The sequence below is a fragment of the Paralichthys olivaceus genome, chromosome 18 (assembly GCF_024713975.1).
Source record: "Paralichthys olivaceus isolate ysfri-2021 chromosome 18, ASM2471397v2, whole genome shotgun sequence".
Classification (NCBI taxonomy): Eukaryota; Metazoa; Chordata; class Actinopteri; order Pleuronectiformes; family Paralichthyidae; genus Paralichthys; species Paralichthys olivaceus.
In genome coordinates, this window is record NC_091110.1 from 20326694 (window position 1) to 20354305 (window position 27612).

Consider the following 27612-nt stretch of genomic DNA (forward strand, 5'->3'; position numbering starts at 1 on the left):
GTTTCAGTTCAAATGAGCTGGAAAAGAAATCCGGTAGAAAAACTTGATGTAATTCTGATTCTGGGTTTAGGTTCAGATTTGTCCAGCTCTTCATCTCGATCGCTCCCTGGTCCGTCATCCTCCTCTGGAGGGTCAGGAAACCTTCATCTCCTCTGGAGCACCTCAGTCTACAATCTAGAATCACATGACAACATCTCAACTCAAGTAAGAAAATAATTTAAAAAGATTTTAATACTGTTAATCAGTTATTATACATGTTTGTGTAACTGCAGGCTGGAGTCAGCTGGAGGTTAAGTGCAAAGTTCAACTGTAACACTGATGACATCATCATCATCATCATCATCATCTTCGGCTTCAGACTGAAAAACCAAACAAGAAATACACAAAATAAACTGAGACAAAATAATGAATAAGATGCACAAGATACTACGACAGAGTCTTAAGGCCACAGTGAAGAACAGTGACACTTGGAGAATAAATTCTTTCGAGAATGACGTCGTAATATTAAAATACAAAAGTTGTTATTTAATCAGAGAAATATTATTAAATATTACTTTTTTCCTCATTAAATTACAACTTCCTGTAATATTCAGATTTTCTTCTCAGTTATGACTCGTCAACTTTATTTTCATATTATGATTTATTCTCTAAATCAGTTTTTTTCCCATTAATGGACCTAATATCCCATCGCATGGAATAAATCTATAAATAGAATAATAATTTATTAGAGGCTAGAACATGATCATGTTTGTTTTTCTTTAGTATTTATAGATTTATTTCAGTTCTGTGTATTTTATTCAATTATTTGATTTTTGCTGTTTTATTTCTTCTGTTTTATCGTCTCATGTCACATTTCTCTAATAAATCCACCAGAACACAGACAATTATTTACAATATTCACACTGAACATTATTATCATGACCAGAACCAGGAGCAGAGTCCGGATCTCAGGGTTCCTCTGTCGGTGTCTCTTCAGGAGGGAGACGTGTGCGAGCTGCTTCCTGAGGCCTTGTTGAGGGGGAGTCACACGGTCCAGCTCCGTCCAGCTGTTCTTCACATCAGGGGGCTGCGAAAGACGACGGCAGAGCGGCTCGACCGAGCTCCTCCTGACCAGCTTCGTCTGGGACTTCTGCCGCCGCCGCCCCGCCCCAGCAGAGGAAACGGGATGAAGGTGATGCAGGAAGGGAAACGGTCCCAGGACGCCTATGTGGAATTACTGGAGGGAGTGGAAGCAGAGGGGCCGACTGTAGAGTACTGGACCAGAGGCAGGGCCAGATCCAGGTACTCCTGAAGAGACGGAGACAGAGAGGACCAAAGGAGGACATGAGTTGTTTTCTACCAATCACAGGACGTAGAGACACATTAAACCATAGAAGAAGAAGAGGAAGCAGCTGCAGTCTTCACCTCCGACGATAAAATGTTTGAACCACGAGGACGTTCATTCACTGCATCTGAACTAGTGTGAGGTACTGTAGAGTACTACAGCACTGTAGTACTGTGGAGTACTGTTGTACTGTGAAGGTGCTGTTAGTGACACTATCATGACACGTCATACTCTACAAACCAATCAGAGGACGTACAGGTAGACTCCGCCCACACGTAGGTGATGAGGACAGGACGTTCAAAGTGAAAAACAGATGAAACCTGAAGAAACACGGAGCTTCAGACTCTGAACTCTCACCTGGTTCGACATGAGAGAAAGAGTTCGGTCTAAATCCTCCACCAGCTGCAGGAACGTGGGTCTGCGAGACGGGACGGCGTTCCAGCAGTCTCTCATCATCAGGTACCTGGACAAACACATGTGTGAACTTACAGCAGTCAATGTGTGACGGGGTCGCAGGACACGTGTTGGCGCCCGGTGTGAGCGGGGTCGTCGTGGACTCACAGCTCCTGAGTGCAGGCGGGGGGTTTCTCCATGCGGTGGCCCTCCTTCAGCAGCTTGAACAGCTCCTCCACAGGGACGCCAGGGTACGGAGATCCACCGAGGGTGAAGATTTCCCACAACAAGACTCCAAACGACCACCTGAGACAAAGACCACGTCACCGGTCGTCCATTACAGAAGGACTCAAGATGAAAAATGATCAATCAAACGAAAGGAGGAGAGAACGAAGAGAGAACAAACGGAGACTCACACGTCGCTCTGGTGAGTATAGACTCGGTCAAACAAAGCCTCTGGTGCCATCCACTTCACCGGCAGACGACCCTGTAACAACATCCACCTGAGTGAAGCATCGTCCAAACATTTCACTGGCGTTCAGTTCAAGTCTGCGAGCGCCACTTACGTTGGTCGTCTTCTTGTAGTAGTCGATGTGGTGGACGTCTCGAGCCAGACCGAAGTCTGCGATCTTCATCACGTTGTCCTCCGTGACCAGGACGTTTCTGGCTGCCAGGTCTCTGTGGATACACTGAGCACCAGAGAGGAGACACAGTTTAACACAGACTCGTGTTCTGACTCTGGTGTTTGTCTTCTTCATCTTTTTCGTCTTCTTTGTCTTTCTTTAGAAAGACGTCGGGTGGACGGCCCAACGTCAAATCCATCGAGCAGCAGCTTCAGACTCGTTTCTTAAACATGAGACCGTATAGTGAGTGGTTTTCCACACTGACCTTCTTTGAGGCCAGGTACGCCATCCCTCTGGCCACCTGGTACGCAGCCGACACCAGCTCCCTCATCTCCAAACTGTCCAGCGGCGTCTGTCTCGAGTCGCTCCAGTACTCCAGGCCAACGGGTCGACGGGTGCGGAGGAACTCCCTCAGGTTCCCCTGCGAGGCGTACTCCACCACCACGTACAGAGGACCTGCAGCAGGTGGAGGCGTCAGCTTCGACATCATCATCATCTTTATCATCATCATCATCATCATCATCATCATCGCTCACCGTCCTGCGTGCACGCTCCCAGCAGGTTGATGATGTTCTTGTGTTTCCCGATCATCTTCATCATTTCCATCTCGGAGATCAGGTCGGACAGGTCCTTCTCTGTGGCGTCCGCTGCACACGTCAACAAAGTCATCAACGTCAACAAAGTCAAACAACATCAGTTTTCTTCTGTCGACTTTAATTTGGTTTCAAACTTTGAGCAGAAATCAAGAAACTAAAGCTCAGAACATGTGGAGTGATTGACAGCTGCCAGTGTTATGATGTAAATGATCTTTAAATTTTCTCTTATTCTGACTATTTTCATCATTTTACAATGTTTTCTCATCTGCATCACATTTTTAATCTCAAACTTCTGTGAAACTTTTCAGATCCTAAAAAGTGAAACCGTTTCTCACCTTTCAGCATCTTCACTGCGACTTTAGAGACGCGAGTCGGTTTGTTTTTGTCGAGACCGACAGCCTCGGCCAGAACCACCTGACCGAAACAACCTTCACCCAGAGGCTTCCCCAGCATCAGTCTGAGAAACACACACACACACACACACACACACACACACGTCTGAATATACAAACACACAACAGGCCAGCAGACACACTGAGATGTCTTGAGGCGTCGTACCGATCTCGAGGCAGCTCCCACAGGGGATCGTAGGGCAGCTCGTACTCGGACACTCCTGCCAGGATGGTGGTGGCCGCACTGGAGAGACGAGACTGACGCATCAGACACATTCCTGAATGCAGGGAGGACGAGGACTCGACCGACACCTGCAGATGGAGAGACGAGGTGAGAGTCGCTCTCTCTGGTCCAGGGACAGGAAACAGAGACGGACGCAGACGTCTTACCTGTCTCCTCAGGGGAATGCTCTTGGCTAATTTCTGGACAGCGAGCTGGCCGCTGAAGTCGCTCTTTTTCGGGGAGCAGCAGAGTCTGCAGACCACCACGGTGACGGTGAGGATGATGATGATGAAAAACCCGAGGCAGTAGATGAAGATCTCCAGGTAGGTCTGGGAGGGCAGAGGGGAGGGGGGCAGGTCTGAGGTGGGAGGAGACACGTGTTACCAGAGATTCATTTCACAAGTTTGAAAGTTTAAAAGTTTCTGATCATCGTTACAAACCGTTCACGACATTGAGCCACGCAGAGTGATGAGAGACTCCGATGGAGTTTCCTGCCAGACACGTGTACTCGCCGGCGTCCTCCAGAGACACGTTCCTCAGGGTCAGGACCTCCATCTCTTTATCTGTGGTGTTCAAACCGGCCATCTGAGGACGAGAGCAACGCCACGTTAGAGAGGAGGCGCCCAGCCCACCTGACCGAGGATGAGCTCGACTGCTGCCGCCAGCATGAGGCAAAAATACAGGAACTTTTCTTTTGTTTGTTTATTAAGTTTAAATTCCTCCCAGGTCTGATGTCGTGTTGCAGCAGCTTCACCTTCTACGTCACTACAGCTTCTATAGAATGAGCTACAGCTGCACCATTAAGAGCTCAGGGACAGTTTTATTTAAATCTAATAATTTAAAAACAAGGTTCTGTGATTCATTCTTCAATAAATCTCTCTTTGCTTAAGGACCAATGTATCATTTTCTGCCACTAGGGGTCTCTCAATCACAACAATAACAAGACTCAGGGTGTTTGGAAGGTCCAAATCATCTCCTCCCCTAACCACTAAATCATCTCCTCTCCTAACCACTAAATCATCTCCTCTCCTCACCACTAGTCCTCGACCCCGATGGAATACGAGGTCAAGGAAAGTGAGATGTAACAAACTTCCACTTCAAAAACAAATGCTTGATTGACAGTACAGATATTTACAGGTTTGAGCTCAGATGTAAGAGGTCTGATGATTTCACTCTGACCTCAGTGAAGCTGCTCCCTCACCTTGAGGATCAGGACGTAGGGGTGTCCGTCCGGTCCCTCCTTGCTGCCATTGACGACGATGTGTTTGAGCCACTGGATGTGAGGCTGCGGGTCGCTGAACACCCGACACACAAACTCCACGTCAGTACCAACGACCACCGTCTGGTTAGCGGGCAGACCGGCCTGCAGGATCGGTCTGTGAGGAGAACGCTCTGGAAAAGACGAGTTTCAAACATGTCAGAGGACCAGAGGACGTCCTCACATCTGTTTCTCTCAGGAGACGTTTTCAGACCTGCACTGAAGTCTGGACATTTTCCTGAAATGTTCTGGAGGTTCTGTACGTGAGAACGCCAGCTCCATCATAAAACATCTGGAACCTTCTCAGTGAGCGAGTGGGCGTGTCTCTGAGGTTTCTAACACGTGACGGACGTGAAACTGAAGAACTCAAATGTCTCAGGATGAAGAAGAGGAGCCGTACACGTAGAAGACGAAGACGTCAACTTGGAAAGACGAGGAGGTTCCAGATGTTTTGGTGATGAGGGCCGACGCCGTGTGGACGAGCTGTAAACAACAACACTGATCTTTACACAGCGGAGTTTAGACGCCATGTCCCGCCTCCTGCTGCTCTACAGGCTCCGCCCCTCGCCTGAATGTCCCCCACGTGTTCCTGTTGTTGTGAACGAGTCGTGAAACACTGACTACACAACATGTTACACAGTTCATGTGTGAAAACGTCTCAGGATGAGAACATGTCCGACAGTTAACACGTCATCATCGTGATCAAACGTTTCTTACCGACTACGTCCAGCAGGTACGTGTGTCTCAGGCTCCCGTGCTCGTTCTCCACCACACACGTGTAGTTCCCTTTGTCTGACGGAACCACTGACTCCATGATCAGAGTCCACATGTGGTCTCTGATCTGACAGAGACAAACACATCAATTCTAACAACTGTTTACCAGACTTGGTTTTTTTCTCTGATCGGTCGAACACGAACCTTGAAGCCTCCGATCCTCTGGTCCTTCCTGAACTCTTTTCCGTTCTTGTACCAGTGCAGAGAGGGAACAGGGTTTCCCGTCGCCTGGCACCTGAACTTCACAGTCCGACTGGCGGGAACGGCGTGGAGCTGCTTCTCCATCTTCTCCGGCGTCACCCACTGAGGCGCCAACGCTAACGAGGAGACACCAGCACGATTACAACCCTTCACGTTTGCACCAGACGAGCAGAGACAGAGGAGGAGAGAGTGTGAGACTCACGCTGGAGCTTCTCGTTGCTCGTTGAAAGTTCATTGGAGAGTTTGTTTTCCTCTGAGGATGACTCATCGTCTTCTTCATCCTCAGACGACTTCACTGCGTCGACTGCGGGCAAAAGATAGAGATGTTTAAAAGCTGTGTGTGTGTGTGTGTGTGTGTGAGAGAGAGAGAGAGAAGGGGGCAGATTAACCTCTGACCTCTGCTCAGTGAACAGAGTCGCTGTGAATCAAGCTTCAAGCGAGACACACACACACACACACACACACACACACACACACACACACACACACACACACACACACACACACACAGTCCATCTTTATCTACAGTCTGTGCTCCTGCTGTAATAATCTGACATTAGAGCTCTCCAGACGTTGTCCTCTGTGTAACCTGCTGACGCCCTGTCACCCCCCCCTCCTCCCCCCCTCCCCCCTCCTCCCCCCTCCTCCCTCCTCCCTGAATGATCTGCAGCCTTTCATTCTGTTTCATTTCCAGTCAAACTGAAGGTGAACAGATAGAAAAACTACGTCTGAGACGAACCTCTGGGACTTTCTGTAGATCTGTGTGTTGTGGTGAATGCAGATGATGGTAAACGTGCGGCGGCTGTGAAACACATCAAACGGTTTATAAAAAGCACGAGGAGCCGAAGCAGAGTCGACTCTGGACTGATCCTCGTCTCAGCGGTTTGATTTCAGAGGATAAAGTTTCGTCTGAACGAGGTGGAGGATTAGAAACAGGTTTTGTTTATGAACGCAGACGACAGCAGAGAGTTTGAATGTGACGCTGACTGAGAGGAAAAAATGAATTTACAGGCTCAAAAAAACAACACACAGCTGGAGTCCAGATGTTTGGAAGAAAAACGACCCTCACAGAAGGTAGATTCAGTTTGTGAACATTCACACAAACTCAGAGAAAAGAGATTTCTGCAGATCTAATCTCACACACACACACACACACACACACTGAGCTGCAGTAACACACTCTGTAACACACTGCACTGTTACACACTGTTAGTGTGTCTGCGCAGGATACACACGACACACACAACCAGAGCCGAGCCTCAGTTACACCAGCAACAATCAACCTAACCACTTTCAGATGCTTCAGATCCAGAAACAGTCTAAGCTGGAAAAAGTAACTTTCCTGTTGAAGAAATGAGCTCATTGGAAAGTTTTATAACTTTGACATAATAAACAGAGTCTGAAGCAGCAGATCTGAGACGTGAAGACAAAAGACAAAGAAGGACAAACACAAAGGTTAAAGAAAAGAGTCTGCAGACGCTCACACGTAAAATAAAGAACTCACCATAAATATCTGATGAATCAAACATGAAAATTCTTCCAATCGATTTGTATTTTGTCAAAAGTTTCATTATCTCATGTGTTTTTATTTAAGTTTGAAACGATTACTTCTTTACTGGAAAAACACAGATCTGCACTTTCATTGTAATTTTGAAGACATCATCAGTTTTGATTTATAAAAAACTCCCAGCTCTAGATTTTCCTGCGGTTGATGAGATCAACAGGATTCAGGACGTTACCTGTGTCCGTGTCCTCGGTGGCCGGTCTGCACCGAGCGAGAGGAGGCTGGACCAGGACCAGCAGGACGCAGGACAGCAGCAGGAAGCAGCGAGGGGACGCCATCGTGTCCTCAGACGTCAACTCCCTGAGACACAGAGACAGAACTAGAAGATTAGATCCACGACCACAAGATCATCATCACAATCATTTCTTTTACGTTTCTGAACCTTCAAAGCAGCCGGAGGTTTCTCATCCTTTTACAGACGTTGGCCAACAACTAAAGATTCTTTTTAGAAACGATTCATTACATCGTCTCTTAATGTCAAAAACTTTAAATGTCTCCAATGAACTGAGCTCCATCGTTGTCCCCTGGGACGTCTTCAGAGAATCAACCGTCCCTGTGACGTCACCAGTTTGTCAGCTGCTGTTTTAAAGCCTCAGTCCGACATTGTGTTCAGCGCCATCTTGGTTTTTTGAAACCTGAAGTCACCTTATTTGTCTATTTGACTCAAAATGATCAGAATTTACTAAATGAACATCAAGAGTCGTTAGAAACTCCCAGAGGAGTTCAAACTTCACTTCTGTGGGTCGAACAAATTCTCCAAAACCAAAACACAACAAAAAGCCACAAACACAAACATCGACCGATCAGGTCACAGTTTACATCCACACACGTAGTGACATCACAGTGAAGTCGACCTTTGACCTTTATGTTATATCATGTAACAGAGACGCTCCAGTCGAGTTTCCAACATTTTATAGAGAAGGAACTGAAGTAAATCTGATGTTTTAAGAAGAACAAAGTTCCATGTGAAGTGTTTTAATGTGATTTTATAAAATCAACATTAATGAATCGTCCTCCAGCTGACGTTAACTTCCAGTGTTTCCTCTCTCACTCCTGCAGGTGTTGTGATGTCACCCCCCCCCCCCCTCCACACACACACACACACACACCTGTGAAAACTACATATGTGTCAAACACAACACTGTCAATCACACCGACACACACACACACACACACACGTGCACGCTCCCTGAAACCAACAGACGCCATTTGCTGCATGTGTCACCCAGAGAGTGAATTCTTCTTCTGGAGAGAAACACGATCATCAACGAATCTGTTCTGCTCCAACAACGTTCACTCATGTAATCCATGACATGTGACCTACAGGAGGGTTTACATGTGTTGTTCATGTATGACGCTCACACCATACACACACACACACAGACACACACAGACTTGGATACAACATCCTGCAGGCTGGACTTTGTTCAGGGCTGCAGCTCAGTGCACTGTGGACTGACGAGCCCACGTCAGCTGATCAGACGGAGAAAGTGCTGAGCAGCAAGAACCGGTCGTTGGCCTGATTCACTCTGTGGCTTCGTGTGCGTCGGGCAAAACAACCGAAGACAGAAAACAAGTGTAGATGCAAGATGGAGTGAAATCCAGTCGTTCAAACCACCACAGCGGGAGGCTGGAGATTGGAGCCAGATGTGTCTAACATCTGGCTCTAAGACCAGGCGGACACACTCTCATCAGACAATCACACTTTGTCTCACTCGTAGTTTCACGTTTCATTCTGGACTCTGTGTCCCGCTCTGGACAGATCCTGGGACGAAGCCTCAGGTTGACCTTTTGTCCAGCACCATCTTGGTTTTAATTCGTTATTTGATGTTAGAAAAAACGGGCGAGAAGTCATGATTGACAGCTGAGACTGACTCAGGATTGGTTGTGCGTGTGTGTGGGCGGAGACTTTCCTACCACAGCTACACTCCTGCACAGACTCTGACTGCAAATGACGTCAAAAGTGCAAGACAGCAGCGTCCATGTGTTTTCTCCGAGGAAGTGGAGACGCATCGTCCATCTTTGTTTAAACTTTGGGTTTAAGAGCCTCACAACACATTCACAGAATTCAGTCATTACTTCACCTCATTAGACTTTTTCCAAACTGTGAAATATAAAAGCCGTCTGTTCAAACTCTCCGCAAAACAATCTGGTCTCTTCAAACCCTCGAATCCTCCACGAGACTCTGTGTTCCTCAGCTTTTCATAAGTGACTTCTGTCCCCGGCCTCCTCCCTCTCTGTTCCACTTCCCCTGCTGAAGCTTTCACCTACACACCACATTCTGCAGCCGGCTGGCAGCTCGGAACACTTGTCATACTAACACACCAGCTGCTGATGCCACCCGTCCATCGGAGCTGGAAAAACAACAAGCAGCCAAACAGGAAGAGAAGAGCTGCTGCCGAGGCAGGAGAAGGTTTAACCTCTGAGCCGTGAGGAGGAAGAGGAGCAGCATTTCACAGGAGCAGAACTAAACCTTCTCAGAGGATCTGTGGAGGACGTGTTGTTGGTGTGGAGGAGCTGCAGGACGAGTGGAGAAGTGCCTCACTCCCCGTGCACGCTCCTCATAACTCCGGCCTTCAACGTGACAGAAGTGTCACTAACTGAGCTGCTGCACAAGAGAGTGAACAAAGTAAAACCCACTGAGCCTCAGAGACAAGATGGAGACGTTCATGATTTGATAATAAAAGACAAATATCATATTTAACTAAGGAGGAAGTATTCTGATCATTTACTTCAGGACACAAAGTACTTTTACTGCATTTAAGTAAAGTTTTAGTTAAGTTACTCTACTTGGTAGTAATAATAAAAAAGATTTGGCTAACTTTTGCTAATGCAGGACTTTGAGTATTTTCACTGTAGTAAAGTAACTTTTCCTTCAGTAGAGGATGTGAATGGATGAATGTTCCACTCACTCTGCAGTCTTCTGTATTTTCATGTATAATAAACACATGAGATCCAGAAACAGCAGTAAAACGCTGTGAAACAGGATCCTGTCAGAATAAAGGTTGAACATGTTTAGATTGAAACCTGGAGTCCTGCTGCTCTCTGAAGATGTGAAGAGCTGAAGTGGTTTAAAGGTGAAGCTTCTCACCTGAGGCAGCTGCTCGGTCAGAGTCCCTGAACTATCAGAAGAGATCGAACCCTGCTGCTGAGAATCCTCTCACTGTGCTCCACTGGTCCGCTGTTCCACTGGTCCGCTGTTCCACTGGTCCACTGTTCCTCTGGTCCTCTGGTTCTGTTCCTCTGGTTCTGACACGTCAGTGGCTGCAGGACTCGATGATTCCTGGAGTTTGGATGTTTTTCAGTCTCAGACTCAGAACGAGTCTTCACTCCTGGAGAGAAAACGTGGGAAAAGCGCAGCTCATTGAGGGTTATTGTGTGAGATAAGACACGCCCATCGAGAGAGACCCCTCCCACACGCGCGCACACACACACGCGCGCGCGCGCACACACACACACACACACTCTCTCTCTCTCTCCCTCTCTCTCTCTCCCTCTCTCCCTCTCTCCCTCTCTCCCCCTCTCTCTCTCTCCCTCCCCCCCTCTCTCTCTCTCCCTCTCTCCCTCTCTCCCCCTCTCTCTCTCTCCCTCCCCCCTCTCTCTCTCTCTCTCTCCCTCTCTCCCTCTCTCCCTCTCTCCCCCTCTCTCTCTCTCCCTCCCCCCTCTCTCTCTCTCTCTCTCCCTCTCTCCCTCTCTCCCTCTCTCCCCCTCTCTCTCTCTCCCTCCCCCCTCTCTCTCTCTCTCTCTCCCTCCCTCTCTCTCTCTCTCTCTCCCTCTCTCTCTCTCTCTCTCTCTCTCTCCCTCTCTCCCCCTCTCTCTCCCTCTCTCTCTCTCCCCCCCTCTCTCCCTCTCTCTCTCTCTCCCTCTCTCTCTCTCCCCCCCCTCTCCCCCCCCTCTCTCTCCCCCTCTCCCTCTCCCCCCCCCCTCTCTCTCTCCCTCTCTCCCCCCCTCCCCTCTCCCTCGCTCTTCATTATTGCCTCACTGCAGATTCATTGACTCAGTTTTCCTGATGGTGCAATGATCCTCTTAACACACGGGTCCTCCTCCAGGAACTGATGTGAAAATGTCACAACGTGAAAGAAAGAAAGTGAAAAGTTTCTCAACCTTCACAAAGTTTCTCTGGAAACATCAAACCAACTGAACCTCAGCTGACGACATGAAACATGGTCCATCACAGAGCGGAGACACGAGAATGATCAACGCTCCACCGTCACAGAAGACGTCTCAGGTCGTTCGTGACTGACAGCTGACACTGACTCAGGATTGGTCAACACCACACCTCCACCTCAAATAACATCATCGGCTCAAGATGGCGGCAGCGGCATCAGAGATGTTCTGGCTTCGTTTCTGGATCGTGGGAGGAAGTAGAGACGAGTCGTCCATCTTTGTCTTCGTATGTGAAATATGTTAAAACAACAAAAATGTCTCTGTTTCACTTTCTTGTGATTATAATCAGCTGTTTAGACGAGCTACCCTCAGTTACATCACCACACACACACACACACACACACACACACTCACACACACACACACACACTCACACACACGGATTCCTTTGTGAATTCAGTGGCTGTCTGAATGTGTGTTTGCGTGTCAGACTGTGAACAATGACTCTGAGTGTCTCTGAGCACAGACGAGTCTCTGTGGCATCGTTTCTATCAAACACACGTTTCTGCTTCACATTTTCATCCTCAACTTTATCTGTTTATCACCAGTTTTCACATCATCCATCCATCATCTATCATCCATCTATTCATCCATCTATTCATCTATTCATCCATCATCCATCTTTTCATCCATCATCCATCCATCATCTATCATCCATCTATTCATCCATCTATTCATCCATCATCCATCTTTTCATCCATCATCCATCATCCATCCATCATCCATCATCCATCCATCATCCATCTATTCATCCATCATCCATCCATCATCCATCCATCTCTCCTGTGTCCAGTGAACTCCCATCAGAAGCCACCAGGGGGATCCTGACAAGATGCTTGAACCACGTCACCTGTTCCACGTCTCACTCTGTATCCGAGGACTAAAATCAAGCCAGAGGTCATGACCTTTATACCGTGGCTCCGCCCCACGATCAATTCGTCTCACTCCAAACGACGTCATCACCACAAGTTTGTGTCCGAGGTATTTAAACTTCATTTCTGGACAGTGTGGCTTCTGAAGATCTTTTCCAACAGTCTCCATGAAGAGGTGATGTTTCACAGTTTGATCAGCCTCAGTCTCACTGCTGAGTTATATTCACTCATTATTTTGTTCCCTATAAGAGCAGATGTCTCAGATGCCCCCGCCCAGCGCTAACTACTGACCCTGTTACCACAGTCCGACCAGCGTGGACCCACCCAGACCTGGAGCCAGAGCCAAACCCCAGTCTCTGGACCGACCGGGGCAGAGCCAGAACCAACCAGGCCAATAAAAGACCCAAGAAAATCACATTCCTGTTCACCAAACTCTGCCTCAACTCTGGGACGTCTGCAGCGCGGAGACGCAAACACAGGTGCTCTTCTCATCACAGCCACACTCTATACCTGCAGACGTCTTCCAGCAGAACGTCAGAGACAGAGACACAACGGGATTAATAACCTGTGAGGCTCCTCCCAGAGGTCAGAGGTCACAGCACGAGCCTGATCATGATTTATATATAAGAGAGAAACGTACAGTCAATCCTGAGAGACAGAGACAGAGAGAGAAACAGAGAGACAGACAGAGAGAGAGACAGAGAGAGAGACAGAGACAGAGACAGAGGGACAGAGAGACAGAGAGAGAGAGAGAGACAGAGAGAGAGACAGAGAGAGAGACAGAGACAGACAGAGAGACAGACAGACAGACAGAGAGAGAAACAGAGAGACAGAGACAGAGAGAGAGAGAGAGACAGACAGAGAGAGAAACAGAGAAACAGAGAGACAGACAGAGAGACAGAGAGAGAGAGACAGAGACACTCGCTGCATGGCCCTGATTATATTCACAGTATTTCAGTCAATGCAGGCAGTTCACCATCCTATCCACTAGAGGCGCCATTTCAGTCATGTGCAGAGAAAATACATAGTGATTTTGTGTGTGTGTGTGTGTGTGTGTGTGTGTGTGTGTGTGTGTGTGTGAGTGAGTGAGTGAGTGAGTGTGTGTGTGTGTGTGTGTGAGTGAGTGTGTGTGTGAGTGAGTGAGTCTCAAATCAAGTTTTAAACCCTTCAGAGTGATAACACCCTGTGTGGTCTTTCACGGCTCATTTGTCTGTGATTCACATAAACATGTGTGTGTGTGTGTTTGTGTGTGTGTCTTTGTGTGTGTGTGTGTGCGTGCACATGTTTGTGAGTGTGGTTCTGCAGAGGGCAGGCTGAGCACGTCCTTGTGGACGAGGCTGCAGCCACAGGGAGGTTGTTGTGGAGCTGGTTGCAGGTTCTGGTGGAGACTGGGTGGGACAAAGATACGAGAGCGTCTTCAGCGTCTCTGTCCCACTGACAGAGACGCTGAAGATGGATGATGAGATTTTGCTGTTTATTATTATATTATTTTATTATTATTTATTAATGAGTTTGTTTACGAGAACAGATGCAGAAAAAGAATCGACATTTTCAATATTTGCATTTATGGGTTCTTATATTTGACTTATATTTCTCTTTCATAAGTAAAAGTTATTTTATACATGTTGATTCCTCATTTTGTCCTGAAAATAACTTTAAGACACAAAGAAGAATCTGAAATAAGGAATTTCATATGTTTTTGTTTTTGCTTGGGTTAGCAGAAAGTGTGTGAAAGTCAATGTCAGTGATATGAAGATCTTTCAAAACACACACACACACACACACACACACACACACACACACACACACACACACACAGCCACCTCCCTCCATAAAAGAGAGAGTTTGAGACAGACACACCACAAACTCTGGAATGTTGAGTTTACATGGGCAGCTTTATTTGGCCTGAAGAAAATGTTCCCTCATTGAGCTCAGAAAGCCACATCCCTCACACACACACACACACACACACACACACACACACACACACACACTCGTACTTCAATCTCAGTGAGGACATTCCCTGGCCCTTCACTCTAACTCTAAAGTCTTGACCGTCCATTAAAGGGTCCGACAGTGAGGATCGGCCAAAATGTCCTCAGCATGTAGGTTGTAGGCTGAAAAGGGTCCTCACAAAGACATCTGTACAAGTACACACACGTCCACCCACATCAAGAAGTGAAGCTCCATCTGTTATTAAGGTTTAATTTCTTCGCAGCAGAATCAAGGTCGTCCGCTGCAGAGGAACCAGGAACGAGGCCTGAGCCGTTATTTACAGCGACACACAGACTGAGTGGATTCACAGCGGTGGATAAGTGCCGGTGTCAGATCGTTACAGACTGATTCATGCAGGAGGAGACGGACTGAGGAATAACAACGGACCCATGTGAAGTGATTTAAAGTCTGTGATTCAACCTGGAAAATCAGAGCAGCACGGAGACTGTCCTAACATCCTACATTTCCCATAATGCAACCTAATGCACATTCAAAACAGCTGCAGCCTCTAGTGTATTCATGAACAGCAGCTGAGTCTCAGTAATAATCAGCAGCTGGTTTTAAATCAGACAATACGTGATGATGACGTCTCCACACGGCCGACACATGTTCTGGGTCCAGTGATGTCACAGATGACTCACGGGATCATGAGCTCAGAGACACAGACTGGATCAGGCTCAGCTGACATTAAGCTTTAATAAGTCAGAGTTAGTTTTTACAGCTCAGAGAGGGAGGGATGAGGAAGTCCTCCTCCAACACAAGGCGTGGACACATGTTCCTCTGAGGACGACAGAAATAACCACAGACTTTCAAACCCCAAAGATATTGATCAGTTTCCTGTGCTGCTGTAAACTGATCACTGATCTGTTGTAATCACCTCATGAGTAACACAGAGAGAAACCGTCATGATTGAATATGGTGTTCCACAAGGATCAGTACTAGGAGACTTGTCTATTAATGTTATTGATGAATTTCTAAACGTCCTGCAGCTATTTTCCAGCAGATAAAACCTGAGCTGCTCCCAAACTTTGTTCTTATTGACGTCTGATACAAGTGGACGATTCTTCAGCCGCTGAATTGATTCATGGAACAATAAGTGGAACAGCGGAGGATTATCAGTGGGAGGGGCCTGAGTCACGTTTGTCTCATCCTCGTCAGCGACTCCACCCGAAGTCTGAAGATGTCGACAGATCGAGACTGACACAGACCGGGTCCACCCAACTCACATCTTCATTCATCTTCAGCATCGAACACACGAGCTGCTAACTTCATTTAGCTGCTTTTACTTGAACTGCGACTGCTCCTATAGAACAACCTTTAACCTGAGCAGCCACACTGAGCTCAGTCGGGCCTGAGGTGTGCACAGAGCAGCCGCTTCATCAGAGACTCTTCCAGTCGTTCACTTCACCCCCCCCCCACGAGTTCAGTCCGACCAGACATGAAGCAACTGTGTTTTTACAAACTGAAAATACACTGAGGAGCGTGGGGGCGTGTTGTGTTTGGCAACTCTCACGATGTCACCGCTCAGCTGATACTGGAGAAAAATGATGACATCGCACGGATCCAAAGTGTCACACCCATCATTTTCCCTTAAAGCTGCACAATCATCCTTATTTACACATTTTCTACGGAATAAACAACGGTTGTGTTAAAACAGAGGCAGAGAACCAGCTCCGACTCTGCAGCTTCAGCTCTTTGTTTTCTATCTGACTGAAAATAAAGACATGGACTCGTCTCCACTTCCTCCAACAACTGAGCCAAAATATCTCAGAACGCTGCCACCTTGTGGTGATGATGTCATTTGCAGTAGCCAGACAATCCTGAGTCAGTGTCAGCTGTCAATCATGACGTCTCCGCCTGTTTTTATATCATTAAATAACTGATTAAACCAAACTGATGAGAAACACTTGAACAAACATCAGTCAGAGAAGAACGAGCTGCAACGACAGAAACATCTTTAAACATTTATTTAACGTCTACTTTGAGTTTTAGTTTGGTCCATGTCCCATCTGCTAACATGGAGGAGATTTTTGACCTGAACTGCAGCCACCAGGGGGCAAATGAGAGGATTTGGCTTCACTTTAAGGAGCTGTCACGGCGTCCATCTTTATTTACAGTCTCAGGACGGACACAGGCTCCAGTTGATAAACGACCTGTTCCCCGACAGGTGTGTTTGAACGTTGACATGCTAACGTCAACATTAGCAGAGAAGTGGTGGAACTAGAAGCTGTGGACGTTAACGTTAGCTATGCAACAATACAAAACTCTGTGTGAGTAAACATCATCACATTTATCATGTGATGTCGTTTTCATCTTGTTCTACTGCCCCCAAGAGGCCAACCCTCATCCCTGCAGCTTTAAGGACTCACTGTTTGTAACTGTGGTTTACAGATGTGTATTGAACTATGATTGGACCGACTGATGTCATCGCTTAACCACAAACAACCAATCAGGCCCCTCCGCCCACAGCCTCATTTCCTCATCACCGCTCCCCCGCTGTGGTTTGATGGAAGTCAACATTTACAGCCGGTCAGAGGAAACACAAATCCATCAGCTGTAAATGTTGATTTCCAATTCTTTGTATTTTTCCTCGACCAAACATTTACATGTTCCTGTGTTTACACCCAGAACAGAACACGTGTGTACGTGACCGAACCACAGATGTAAACCATCATCACACGCAGAGACAGAAAATAACTCGACCTGAGGGTCTGATGCTCGTTAGCGGACGGATCTGGACGTTTGCAGAGACAAAGTTCTTCTGATAAATTTAAACTTTAAATCACATGTGGAGGGAACGTCTCCTGTAAAGACAGACAACACTGCCCTCTGCTGGGGTGTCAGGGTACAATATCCAGATAATAAAAACCCAATGATCCATTACAACATCACAATAAAATCAATATGACGAGCGAACCTCACCCGCCTTTATATTTCTTCTACACGTTAGATCGGTTAAATATAAAACCACGAAGCGACGCAAGGAATAAGACTTTCACCGTTCTCACAGATCATCCGTATCATGAAGAACAAGACGAACAAGAGAAGTTGTAAGAAAAACATTTATTAATGGTCCTGCTGATGAAAACCGGAGCGCAGCTGAGGCGACGGTTCAGGTTAGCACCTCTGTGCTTTCACATTTCACACCAGTTTACATCAAATGTGCAAAATAACGTATAAAACATTCTGCAAACATGGCCGCTCAGTAGGTCAACACATAATAAAATATAATTTTCTGTTGGCACAGATCAGAACTACAACAGCAGTTTAATGGAATGAAATGACTTAGCTCAGTCACAAGGTTCACACTGGTTGTATATACTTTATATATTCACACAATGTTTATGTAATGACGGCATTTTTAATTTCATCACAAAATGATGAAGACAACCAGCAGAGCCGACGTGCTTCAGGGAGCATCTGTTACTAACGCTCAGAGGTAAAATGAGGAAGGAGCAGCTACAGAATAGATTTTGTATAAGATCCAGTTCACACACTAAACTATGAACCGTTTAGAACAAAAACAAATCAGTATGGTTTTCTGGAGGGAGAACGGAGAAGCCAGCGATGAAGAAGGCAAGTGAGGAAAGCAGTGGATGAATGCAGCGTCTGTAAAACACTTAATAACCATTAAAAACTTTCATGAAAATCCTGAACAAGAACCAGAGACACAGAGTTCTTCTTCCTTTGGAACAAATCTCACCCTCACGTCACCTCAGGATGTTCCCTTCTTTCACTGAACATGTTTCCAGTGTAGAAGCTGAAGGAGCCGTCAGAGCTGCAGACACTGGAACGACGTGACCACTGAGAGACATGATCACATTGAATTCGAAGGCTGATGTGTTGGACACATTTACTTTTAGAAACTACATTCAACAGCTCGATGTAACAAAACAGCTGCTCAGTAAAGACGCAGAAATCATTTAAAGACAATATTTTGAAAACAGCTGCTTCTAAAACTGTAGAAAATCTAAGCTGCTAAAAGTTTGTTGATACTTGTTTGTTTGGTTCAGAGCAAAATACAAAGTTTGGTTTTCACTGGTCGTCATGACGGGGGAGGGGAGGGGGGGTCAATACTACTGACAAATATTTTTCATGATCGATAAGGTGAAGAAAAAGATCTGTGATAAATGATTGTGTTTGTGTTGAGGCTGCAGGTTCTTGGATTTAATATTTGTTTGGGAAATGTTTCCTTTTCATTCAACATTTCAGTTTCATCTCAAACTAGATAACAGATAATAAAAACTGTTAATTGCAGCCTGAGTAGAACTTTAAATAATTTATGAACACCATGATTTACTCATGAACTGTTGGTCTAACTTGTGTCCCATGAAACATTCACTCGTTAAAATCGTTAACGTACGCCCGTGGAAGAGGGCGGAGCTTTAGCGGACGCTCTGAGACATGTGCAGCGGAGTGAGCATCTCCTCAAAGATGGCTCCCTTCACATTGGAGCCTCTCAGGTTCGCCTCCTGAAGATCACATCCTGACAAGTCACAGTTCTGCAGAGAAAGATCCAAACTGAAAACCTGAAAATCGAAACCTCTGTCCATCGTTGTTGACATGTTGAAGTGTAAATACTGTCTGGATAAAATGAGACTGTGCAAAATGATCATTATCAGTTATAATACAGCAGAAAGTCAATGTATTTATAGTGCACATTTAAAAGACGTTGACAAAAGAGTTTTCCATAGAAATGCAAATACAATTAAAGAAATTAAAAAATAGTAATAGTTTGTGTGTTCACCTCCAGGTCCGTCCCGGCCAGTGTGGCTCCTCTCAGGTTGCAGTTCTTCAGTTTGGCATTTTTCAGTGTAGCGACTCTCAGGTTGATCCCCGTCATCTGACTTCCCTCCATGTCCACGCCCTTCAGGTTTGCTCCTGAACACGGAAACACACACACACACACATTAACTTTAATTTAAAACGAACTCAGATGAGTTCATGAGGAGAATGTGTGAGTTTGGCTGCGTCACCTTCCAGATTAGCTTTGATTCCAGCTGGATCCTCAAAATTACAACTTCTCAGTGACGCTCCCTCAGCGTTGGTGCAGAGCATCTTCACTCCCTGCAGGTTAGCTCCCTGTAACACACACACGCACGCACGCACGCACGCACGCACGCACGCACACACACACACACACACACACACACACACACACACACACACACACACACACACACACACACACACACACACACACACACACACACACACACACACACACACACACACACACACACACACACACACACACACAGAGAGAGAGAGTTCGGTGTTGATGTTCAGACTCTGTCTCTGGATCAGCCTCGTCATCATTTGTACTGGACTCATGAATCAGATTTACGCTCCCTGATCATATCTGATATTCTGACCATGAATCAAAGTAACTCACGTCGAGACACGCCATGGACAGGTCAGCTCTCTCCAGGTTGGCCCCGCTCAGGTTGGCGTGCGTCAGGTTGGCTCCTCTCAGGTTGGCCATCTTGAAGTTGATGTAGCGCAGATCCAGTCGAGACAGATCTGCACCGTTAAAGTTCAGACCCTGTAGGAAACGGACACGTCGAGAGTCTGAGCTCGAGTCTGCGTCACGTGACCAAATATTGAAAACATGCAGGTTCTCTCTGTCTGAGTTTATTTTGATGTACCTGACACCGCAGCTCTGACTTGGTGGTCGTGCCCAACAGGAATCTGATGAACTCTTTGCGGGTCAGAGGTGAGTGGTCATCAGGCGGCTGCGAGGACTGAAAACACACAGGAGTCAAACTGCTGACACGGAACATACATGTCAGTGAAATGTTCCGTGTTCACGCTCACACACCTTGATGAGAGCTTCCAGCTGCTCGGCGAGCTGCTCAATACCAAAGAAACGAGCCTCTTCCAGGACGCCTGCAGAGAACAACGCAGATTAGACGTGTCGTCCAGGATGTGTGAGAGTGTGTGTGAGTGTGTGTGTGTGAGTGAGAGTGTGTGTGTGTGTGAGTGTGTGTGTGTGAGAGTGTGTGTGAGTGTGTGTGACTGTGTGTGAGTGTGTGTGTGAGTGTGTGTGTGAGTGTGTGTGAGTGTGCTGTACCCAGTGGGTTGATCCCTTCGTTGATGATGAGCTGTCCATGTCTCAGATAATTCAGGATGGGTTCAAAGTAATCCGGGCTGCGATCGATCAGGTACGCCCCCTGAGAGTCCTGCTTGTTCCCCCACACATCTGAATGAGGACGAGAGGACGAGAGGACGAGGACGGACACCAAGTTAAATAACGAGCTGAATGTTCTCTGTTCAGATGAAGAGATGAAAGTTGTGCAACATCACCTTTCTCTCTGAACATGTGAGCCAACATGCTCTCAGGCTCTTTACTGACCAGCGTGCTCCTGTGGACACACACAACCTGTTTACAAGGCGGCCATGTCTCACTGACGTCCAGCTGTTTACAGATGTTTCATACCGATGCATCATGGTCACGTGATTACAAACTGTACCTGGTGGTGGTGAAGCAGCGTCCGCCCACATTGAGCGTAAGCCAATCAGTGTGAGTCTGAGAACGTTCATCCTGAGGATCTACACACACACACACACACACACACACACACAGTATTAAAGCTGCAGTCTGAACCTCCGATGATATGTCTGAACCTCGAGGACGTTCATCTAATACCATCATGATGTTACCATGGCAACCAGGTGAAGCTCCATCGATTTTTCTCCATTCAAACAGAAAGACTACGACCCCCCCCCCACTGACAACACGCCCACACTTTGAAACAGGAAGTATAATACTGCAGTACTTTAAAACTGGGAGCTGATGATACCTGTGTACTTTTACAGTGATACTTTACAGAAGGAAGTATATTTACTACTAGTACTGTAACTATGGAGTACTCTTACCTTCAGGTGAATCTGCCTCTGATATGTACAACACGTCCTCATCTCTGAGAACACACACACACACACACACACACACACACACACACACACACACACACACAGTGAGTGAAGTGAACAGGAAGCTCACGCGCTGTTCCGGTTCCACTCCCTGACTCTACCTGATCAGGGTGACGTCATCGATGAGGCCGCCGCTGCCGTTGTAAACACCGGAGGCTCGAACCCGCAGCTTGGAGCTGGCCGCGGTCAGGAGCTCCTCCAGGGACCCGAACACCGGAACCACCTGCGACCGGAAACAGCTTCAGTCGCCGCTCCAGCAGCCATGTTGTTATGACGACATGTTTGTTCTCACCTTCCCGTCAGTGGAGCTTCCGTTAACGAACAGCGTGACTCTCCTCATGGTCCCTGGACGTTAACGGGTCTTCTACCGGAGACTCATCGAGACACCTCCTCCTCTTCCTCCTCCTCTTCTTCTTCGGTGGGTTTATGTTTGTCCCACCACAGGAAGCAGCACCCTGCCTCTGATTGGCTGCTCCTCTCAACGTGACCAATCACCAGTCTTCTTCCCTGAATCCCAGCCAATCAGAGGCAGAGGAGGGATAAACACGCCCAGTGCGGCCAAATTAGCCAATCAGCTTTGTGTATTGTCCACGACAGCCAACCGGTCAGGTGAATGGGCGGGGCAACCACACGATGAAAACTCATCAAGCTCAGAATAATAAATCATTCATTTATAATTCATCGAACTTAAATCAAACACAGATCAGAAGTGTGTAGAGGGACACTGTCTTTTAAAACTCATACATATACTGTAAAATCAAATGATCAATCAAATGTGATCAAACAATGCAGAACAGGAGGTCGGCGGTTGGTTTTCCAGAGAGATTTATTAGACAAATTATTCTCCAAGACATAAAATATGAGCTCAGTTTAACTCACTCCTGCAAAGACACTGCATCAATCAGCCAGAGATTTTTCATTTGGCAAAAGCAAAGACGATCGATAGTTTCTCGACCTTCTGGTCCAGGAGCTGCTTTATTTACCTCAACTGAAGAATACTCAAACATGAATTACACGTTTACTTTAAAAGAGAAAATCTCTTTTCAAGAACATGGAGAACTCCAGACCGAGAATCAAATTCCAAACAAATGTAAATATATTATTGAATCAGTGTTTTAAATCTCCTTTGTCATCTGGTCTGAACTCTGCTTTAACTGAGCATCAAGAGGAAGTGCAACATGAGGCCAATAAATAAACACACTCTGATTAATCTGTGCAATAAAACTATGAAACGCTACGACTGCGTCCCTATAACACCCAAACCTTCATTCTGCAAACACCTGTGATTCAGCAGGTCTGATTTGTGTTAACAGAGCTGTCTCTCAGGTAGAACTGATTCACCTGCACGTGCATCAGCGTTCCAACTAAGTCAGTTACGATAATAAGAGGCACTGAGGGTAAATTGATTGTTTGCAAACAGCAGCACCAACAGTTTTTCTACATTCAGGACATTTAGAGCCAAACTAAGGATTCAAATATCTTGAAAAAGAGAGGAGGCCATTTCTAATTTTTTGTCAAATGAGCCATAAACTGGATTTAGTGTTGGGAACCGTCATCAGACTTTATACTGGACGTCAGTGAATTACGAGACGTCCACTGCCACTGCTGCCAAAACTAGTCTCCTGAGTTCTGCTTTGTCACGATAAAAATACATTTGTTTTTTTATAAAATCCTCTCTGACATAGACTCCAGCTTCTGTATCCAAACAAGTCGAACTACTCGTTTCCACTCTCCTCTGTGTCCTCGCCACCTTCGCTCTGTCCATTTCCGTTTCTCTCGGGGTAGTTGAGGATGTTTCTGTTGGCCTGGACGATGTACTGCTGCTGTTTGAAATACACCTTCAACGCTCCTTTAAGCAACACGAACACGAGGCCCCCCTGTGGGAAAGACAACAGAACGGTGTCTACTACAAATCAATAAAAGAACAAATTGCTCTGGTGACACAATCACACGTGGACAGATTCTTCACATTACAGACTGTAAATAACGATGGACATGTCCAGCTTCCAAAACTGGAGTGAAAATGCATATTTTCATAAAGCACAATTCCCAACCCCCCCCGACCGTCTCCCTGTCTTCACCAGCATCGTTCTCTGCAGATTCGATGACACCCGTCGAAACAGAACCCTCCCCACCAGACTGGCGATGGAGGGAAAGATGAGCGCTCCGCACAGAGTCCTGGACACGGAGAGATGATCTCCTGCACCGGGTCCGTCGTTAGGCAGACGAGGCAGATAACGGTTGTGACCTGGTGTAAAGCAGTTATGAATCAGTTTTTCATTTGATCATAAACTACATCACATACATGATATTATCCAATCACTGTTTTATATTTATTGTAGATGCAATTAAAATCAGGGTTCAAGTTTGAAAACTGAAACTAAAACAATCTTCAGTTATCTTCTTGCTAAACAGTTTACATGAAAATGATTTGTATAATTATAATCATCGTTATTAATATTAGAGTAATTAATACCACTGCACAGGTTGACTGTGCTCGTCCACCACTTTGGTCCAGACACATTAACTATAAAGCAGGACGTCTTTAGTTTCCCACAGCACTTAAACTCAAAACACATCTATGTATCAGTCTGAAAACTTGACCTGTGCTCACTCACAGTTCACAGATAAATAACCTCACTAATGTTTTAGGCCTTTATGTGAACTTGTGGACAGAGCAGTGTGTTTGTGAACACCTCACATTACTCACAGATCAGTTCATCGGTCATGAAACATAAGTTTATCACCAGTTATTTCTTATTTCTCTCCATATTTATCCTGCGACCTTTGTCTTGTTGAGTCTGAAAGTTAATTGAAGGGTCCTGTGTGTGATTCAGGATGTACGTCTGGGTTTATTCACCTGGAGGAAGGTGGCGTTTGTGCCACAGCCGAAGTAAATATTCGTCCCAGCGGATCATCTTTCCCAGGACCAACACCACAGGGATGGTGGGCAGACCCATCAACAGGAAGAGCGGGTCAGCCCGCTCCATCACATACAGCCCCTTCTTATGACCCACAACCTGCGCATGACAACACAAAGAGGTGAGGCTCGTACACTGTGACGTTCTCTGGTTTAATCTTCTGTCTGTGTGAGTCGTGTCAGTGGACCTGCATGACGGTCACAGCTCCGTATGTGACGGCTGACCAGTACACCGTCCCGACAACCACCCCGACAGCTGCGAAGGGACTGACTCGTGACAGAGCTTTGTCCACCTGCTGCAGGAAATACACTAAGGGGCCTGAGGACAGAGAGGAAACCACACAGTCAAGTTATGACCATGTTGTCTTCAGGTGTCACAGAGATCCTCTGTAATGAGCAGAGATCCCGGTTATCACATTGTCCTGCTGCCACTAACGCTCACTGCAAAACCAGTGTGGATTAAAAACTAAAGCGAGCAGCAGTTTTAGGAAACAAATATTGTGACGTTGTTGAAGGTTTTCTATGTTGCAGAGCTGTCACTCACCCATCTTGGGGAAGACAACGTGGTATTCGGTGCCACACTGCGGACAGCTGACTGCTCCTCCACTGTTGCCTCTTTGCTTCTCGTCCAGCCAGCGCTGCAGACACGACTGATGGATCCATTTGGTGCAGCCTTTACACCTGCAGGGACTCACCCACTCCGCACTGTGGTCGTCCCTCTCTGTGGCAAAACACACCCAGCAGTGTCTGGGCGACACACAGATGTGGCACGTTCAGGGATTTAAGAGAACTCGTCACACACACACACAAAATGTAAATGCAGCAAAACCACATATCGTCTCTTTAAATCCACACATTCTTTCTTGTCAACACAGAAGACCTACATTACCCACAATTCAATATGATCAACATCAGGTCTTACTTCTCAGGCTGCTCCTCAACAACGGCCATGATGGTTCAGGAACTGACTCTTGTCTCTTCGATGTTCTCATGAGCCCATCAGACGACAGCAAAGACCGGAAATCAATATCTATAGATCGAGGATGTGGCACCTTGTTAAGATCCATGATTTGTGAATATAGGACGTACAAATAACATTTGATTGATTGAATCCGTTAATGGAAAAATCATTTCAGAAGTTGAGAATGAAAATAGTTGTCAGTTGCAGCACAATGAATAATAACATATAATCTGGATAACTGACAGGAAATGGAAAGATGGAAGTCTTCTTTTTATTTGCATTTTAATGTTTTTATTTCTTTATTTATTGAAAAATGACGAGCTGTTGAATAACCCTTGTGAATGAATTGTGTTATAATGTATAAATATACTTGTCCTGCACATTAGCTCATTCTGAAAATAGCTGCAGTAAAACCAAACTGGTGACACTAAATTTATCCTTCACCAAATTCTTACAAGACTAAAGTCTGTGCGTCACTGTGACCTGAGCCCGAGCACGCAGCCGGCCGAACAAACCGAGTCTCAGAGAAAAACTCAATAACTCTGTAGTTTTAGAATACTGTGAAGTACTGTAATGTATTTAAGATTTTACTTGAGTTAAAGTAGAAAGGTATTAATAATATATACTCAAAGTTGCAAAGGTACAGTTTTAACAATTGTATATATTGCTGAGTATCATATCTGCCTTAATATATATATATCATGATTTATTTGATTAATATATTTTGTTTTAAAATGACTTGAATCCGCGTAGTAACCGTGAAATAAAAGTAGTGGAGGAAAAAGTACCACAAAGATTACATGTTTATTTTGATGTTTATAATCATGTACTTTTACTAATATTAGTACTTTACATACATGTATGTAATCATATACTTTTACATCAATAGTTTTACTTCACAAAGATTTGTGAAAAAAATGTTAAAACAACTTTATTGAAAGTAAAAGTTTTGGACTGATCAGGATTATACTTTGGTAAAAATAAAAATACTGCAGTTTAAGAAATAGTCAATTACAAGTAACAGTTTTGTACTTATAACCACATTACTCATTATTGTTATTATTGTTATAAATAGTAGTAGTAGTATCAGTAGTAGTAGTATCAGTAGTAGTAGTATCAGTAGTAGTAGTAGTATGTTTTGCATTCGATATCTTAACCTAGAAAGTAATATTTATATTATTTAATATTTTTATTAAAACAAATGTACAACGAACAACTTCCTACAAAGTGAAACTAACACAGAGCCAGTTCTTGAGAAATGAGTTAGTTTCAGTCTGAGCTTCCAAAGTGAACATTTAACTGGTTTAACTTCACTGGTTTAATTTAACTAGTTTAACTTCACTGGTTTAATTTAACTAGTTTAACTTCAGTTTTAATTTAACTAGTTTAATTTAACCAGTTTAACTTCAGGTTTAATTTGACTAGTTTAACTTCACTAGTTTCACTTCAGGTTTAATTTAACTAGTTTAATTTAACTGGTTTAACTTCACTGGTTTAACTTCACTGGTTTAACTTCACTGGTTTAATTGAACTGGTTTAATTGAACTGGTTTAATTGAACCAGTTTAACTTCACTGGTTTAACTTCACTAGTTAAATTAACTGGTTGAACTTCACTAGTTTAACTGAACCAGGTTAACTTCAGGTTTAATTGAACCAGTTTCACTTCACTAGTTTAATTGAACCAGTTTAATTTAACTGGTTTAATTGAACCAGTTTAACTTCACTAGTTTAATTTAACTGGTTGAACTTCACTAGTTTAATTGAACCAGTTTAATTTAACTGGTTTAATTAAACCAGTTTAACTTCACTAGTTTAATTGAACCAGTTTAATTTAACTGGTTTAATTGAACCAGTTTAACTTCACTAGTTTAATTGAACCAGTTTAACTTCACTGGTTTAACTTCACTAGTTTAATTTAACTGGTTGGACTTCACTAGTTTAATTTAACTGGTTGGACTTCACTAGTTTAATTTAACCAGTTTCACTTCACTGGTTTAATTTAACTGGTTGAATGGAACCAGTTTCACTTCAGCTGCTGTGGGCTCATAAACAAACTGGAGCTAACAGGAGTTAGCTTGACAAGGTTTAGCTCGTGAGTAAACAGAAAGTGAGCCAGGTTAGCTCTAACCTAGTTAGTTAGCTGACTCGTCGAGGTGCCGGTGGACCCAGCAGCTGTAAGTCACCTGGAGCAGCACGTACCTGGAACACGAGCCGCTCACACTTTGTGAAGATCCACAAGTTTAATCCGGAATAAAGTGTTGACACACGATTAGCTTCAGCCACCATAGGTCCCGCCCAGCGAGGCGCTCAGCAGATCTGATTGGTCAGAAACTGTGACGAGCCTTGTTGCGTTCAAATAGTAAAACAATGTAAGAAATTTGATGTTCAAGCTGGAAAAATACGATCCAGGAT

The 27612-nt window shown here is 45.3% G+C and overlaps 3 protein-coding genes across 8 annotated transcripts; all 3 read right to left on the reverse strand.

The window, feature by feature from the left end:
* Positions 1-213: 213 nt before the first annotated feature.
* Positions 214-10699, reverse strand: fgfr1b (fibroblast growth factor receptor 1b). 4 transcript variants are annotated; one of them, XM_069513320.1, is made up of 18 exons: positions 10570-10600; positions 10440-10537; positions 7524-7648; positions 5987-6088; positions 5728-5900; positions 5527-5650; positions 4753-4943; positions 3992-4136; positions 3719-3909; positions 3495-3640; positions 3272-3393; positions 2877-2987; positions 2606-2796; positions 2284-2406; positions 2134-2204; positions 1886-2023; positions 1682-1787; positions 214-1287 (listed from the first exon to the last, which is right to left on the reverse strand). In XM_069513320.1, the coding sequence occupies exons 3-18, from the start codon at positions 7624-7626 to the stop codon at positions 1204-1206; spliced, it is 2121 nt and encodes a 706-aa protein (XP_069369421.1). In that variant the 5' UTR covers positions 7627-7648; positions 10440-10537; positions 10570-10600; the 3' UTR covers positions 214-1203. The 4 variants fall into 4 exon arrangements, with proteins under 4 accessions (XP_069369421.1, XP_069369420.1, XP_069369422.1 ...); XM_069513319.1 differs by having other exon boundaries at positions 10440-10699; XM_069513321.1 differs by lacking the exons at positions 10440-10537; positions 10570-10600 and adding an exon at positions 7731-7870.
* A 6731-nt stretch (positions 10700-17430) lies between these two features.
* Positions 17431-21803, reverse strand: kctd9b (potassium channel tetramerization domain containing 9b). Of its 2 annotated transcripts, none has more exons than XM_069513329.1 (12): positions 21611-21803; positions 21420-21541; positions 21262-21305; positions 20856-20934; positions 20689-20747; positions 20456-20584; positions 20204-20271; positions 20031-20126; positions 19778-19927; positions 19359-19464; positions 19130-19263; positions 17431-18884 (listed from the first exon to the last, which is right to left on the reverse strand). In XM_069513329.1, the coding sequence occupies exons 1-12, from the start codon at positions 21656-21658 to the stop codon at positions 18768-18770; spliced, it is 1152 nt and encodes a 383-aa protein (XP_069369430.1). In that variant the 5' UTR covers positions 21659-21803; the 3' UTR covers positions 17431-18767. The 2 variants fall into 2 exon arrangements, with proteins under 2 accessions (XP_069369430.1, XP_069369431.1); XM_069513330.1 differs by having other exon boundaries at positions 17431-18903; positions 21611-21772.
* Positions 21804-22126: 323 nt separating this feature from the next.
* marchf5l (membrane-associated ring finger (C3HC4) 5, like) lies at positions 22127-27522 on the reverse strand. 2 transcript variants are annotated; one of them, XM_020107363.2, is made up of 7 exons: positions 27400-27522; positions 25161-25268; positions 24783-24985; positions 24427-24557; positions 24179-24338; positions 23400-23566; positions 22127-23195 (listed from the first exon to the last, which is right to left on the reverse strand). In XM_020107363.2, the coding sequence occupies exons 2-7, from the start codon at positions 25187-25189 to the stop codon at positions 23034-23036; spliced, it is 852 nt and encodes a 283-aa protein (XP_019962922.2). In that variant the 5' UTR covers positions 25190-25268; positions 27400-27522; the 3' UTR covers positions 22127-23033. The 2 variants fall into 2 exon arrangements, with proteins under 2 accessions (XP_019962922.2, XP_019962923.2); XM_020107364.2 differs by having other exon boundaries at positions 27329-27522.
* Between the last annotated feature and the right edge of the window lie 90 nt (positions 27523-27612).

What these genes read in the sequence shown, in the direction of transcription:
- fgfr1b (XM_069513319.1), bottom strand. Translation starts at nt 7,626, where the DNA reads ATGGCGTCCCCTCGCTGCTTCCTGCTGCTGTCCTGCGTCCTGCTGGTC. An exon ending in CCTACGTCCTGATCCTCAAG is followed by an intron (nt 4,137 to 4,752) that starts GTGAGGGAGCAG and finishes TCTCGTCCTCAG; the next exon opens with ATGGCCGGTTTGAACACCAC. An exon ending in CGCAGTGAAGATGCTGAAAG is followed by an intron (nt 2,988 to 3,271) that starts GTGAGAAACGGT and finishes TGACGTGTGCAG; the next exon opens with CGGACGCCACAGAGAAGGAC.
- kctd9b (XM_069513329.1), bottom strand. Translation starts at nt 21,658, where the DNA reads ATGAGGAGAGTCACGCTGTTCGTTAACGGAAGCTCCACTGACGGGAAG. An exon ending in TCACATGTTCAGAGAGAAAG is followed by an intron (nt 20,585 to 20,688) that starts GTGATGTTGCAC and finishes GTCCTCATTCAG; the next exon opens with ATGTGTGGGGGAACAAGCAG. An exon ending in AATCAAAGCTAATCTGGAAG is followed by an intron (nt 19,264 to 19,358) that starts GTGACGCAGCCA and finishes TTCCGTGTTCAG; the next exon opens with GAGCAAACCTGAAGGGCGTG.
- marchf5l (XM_020107363.2), bottom strand. Translation starts at nt 25,189, where the DNA reads ATGGCCGTTGTTGAGGAGCAGCCTGAGAA. An exon ending in GAGCTGTGACCGTCATGCAG is followed by an intron (nt 24,339 to 24,426) that starts GTCCACTGACAC and finishes TGTCATGCGCAG; the next exon opens with GTTGTGGGTCATAAGAAGGG. An exon ending in ATCTGCAGAGAACGATGCTG is followed by an intron (nt 23,196 to 23,399) that starts GTGAAGACAGGG and finishes TCTTTCCCACAG; the next exon opens with GGGGGCCTCGTGTTCGTGTT.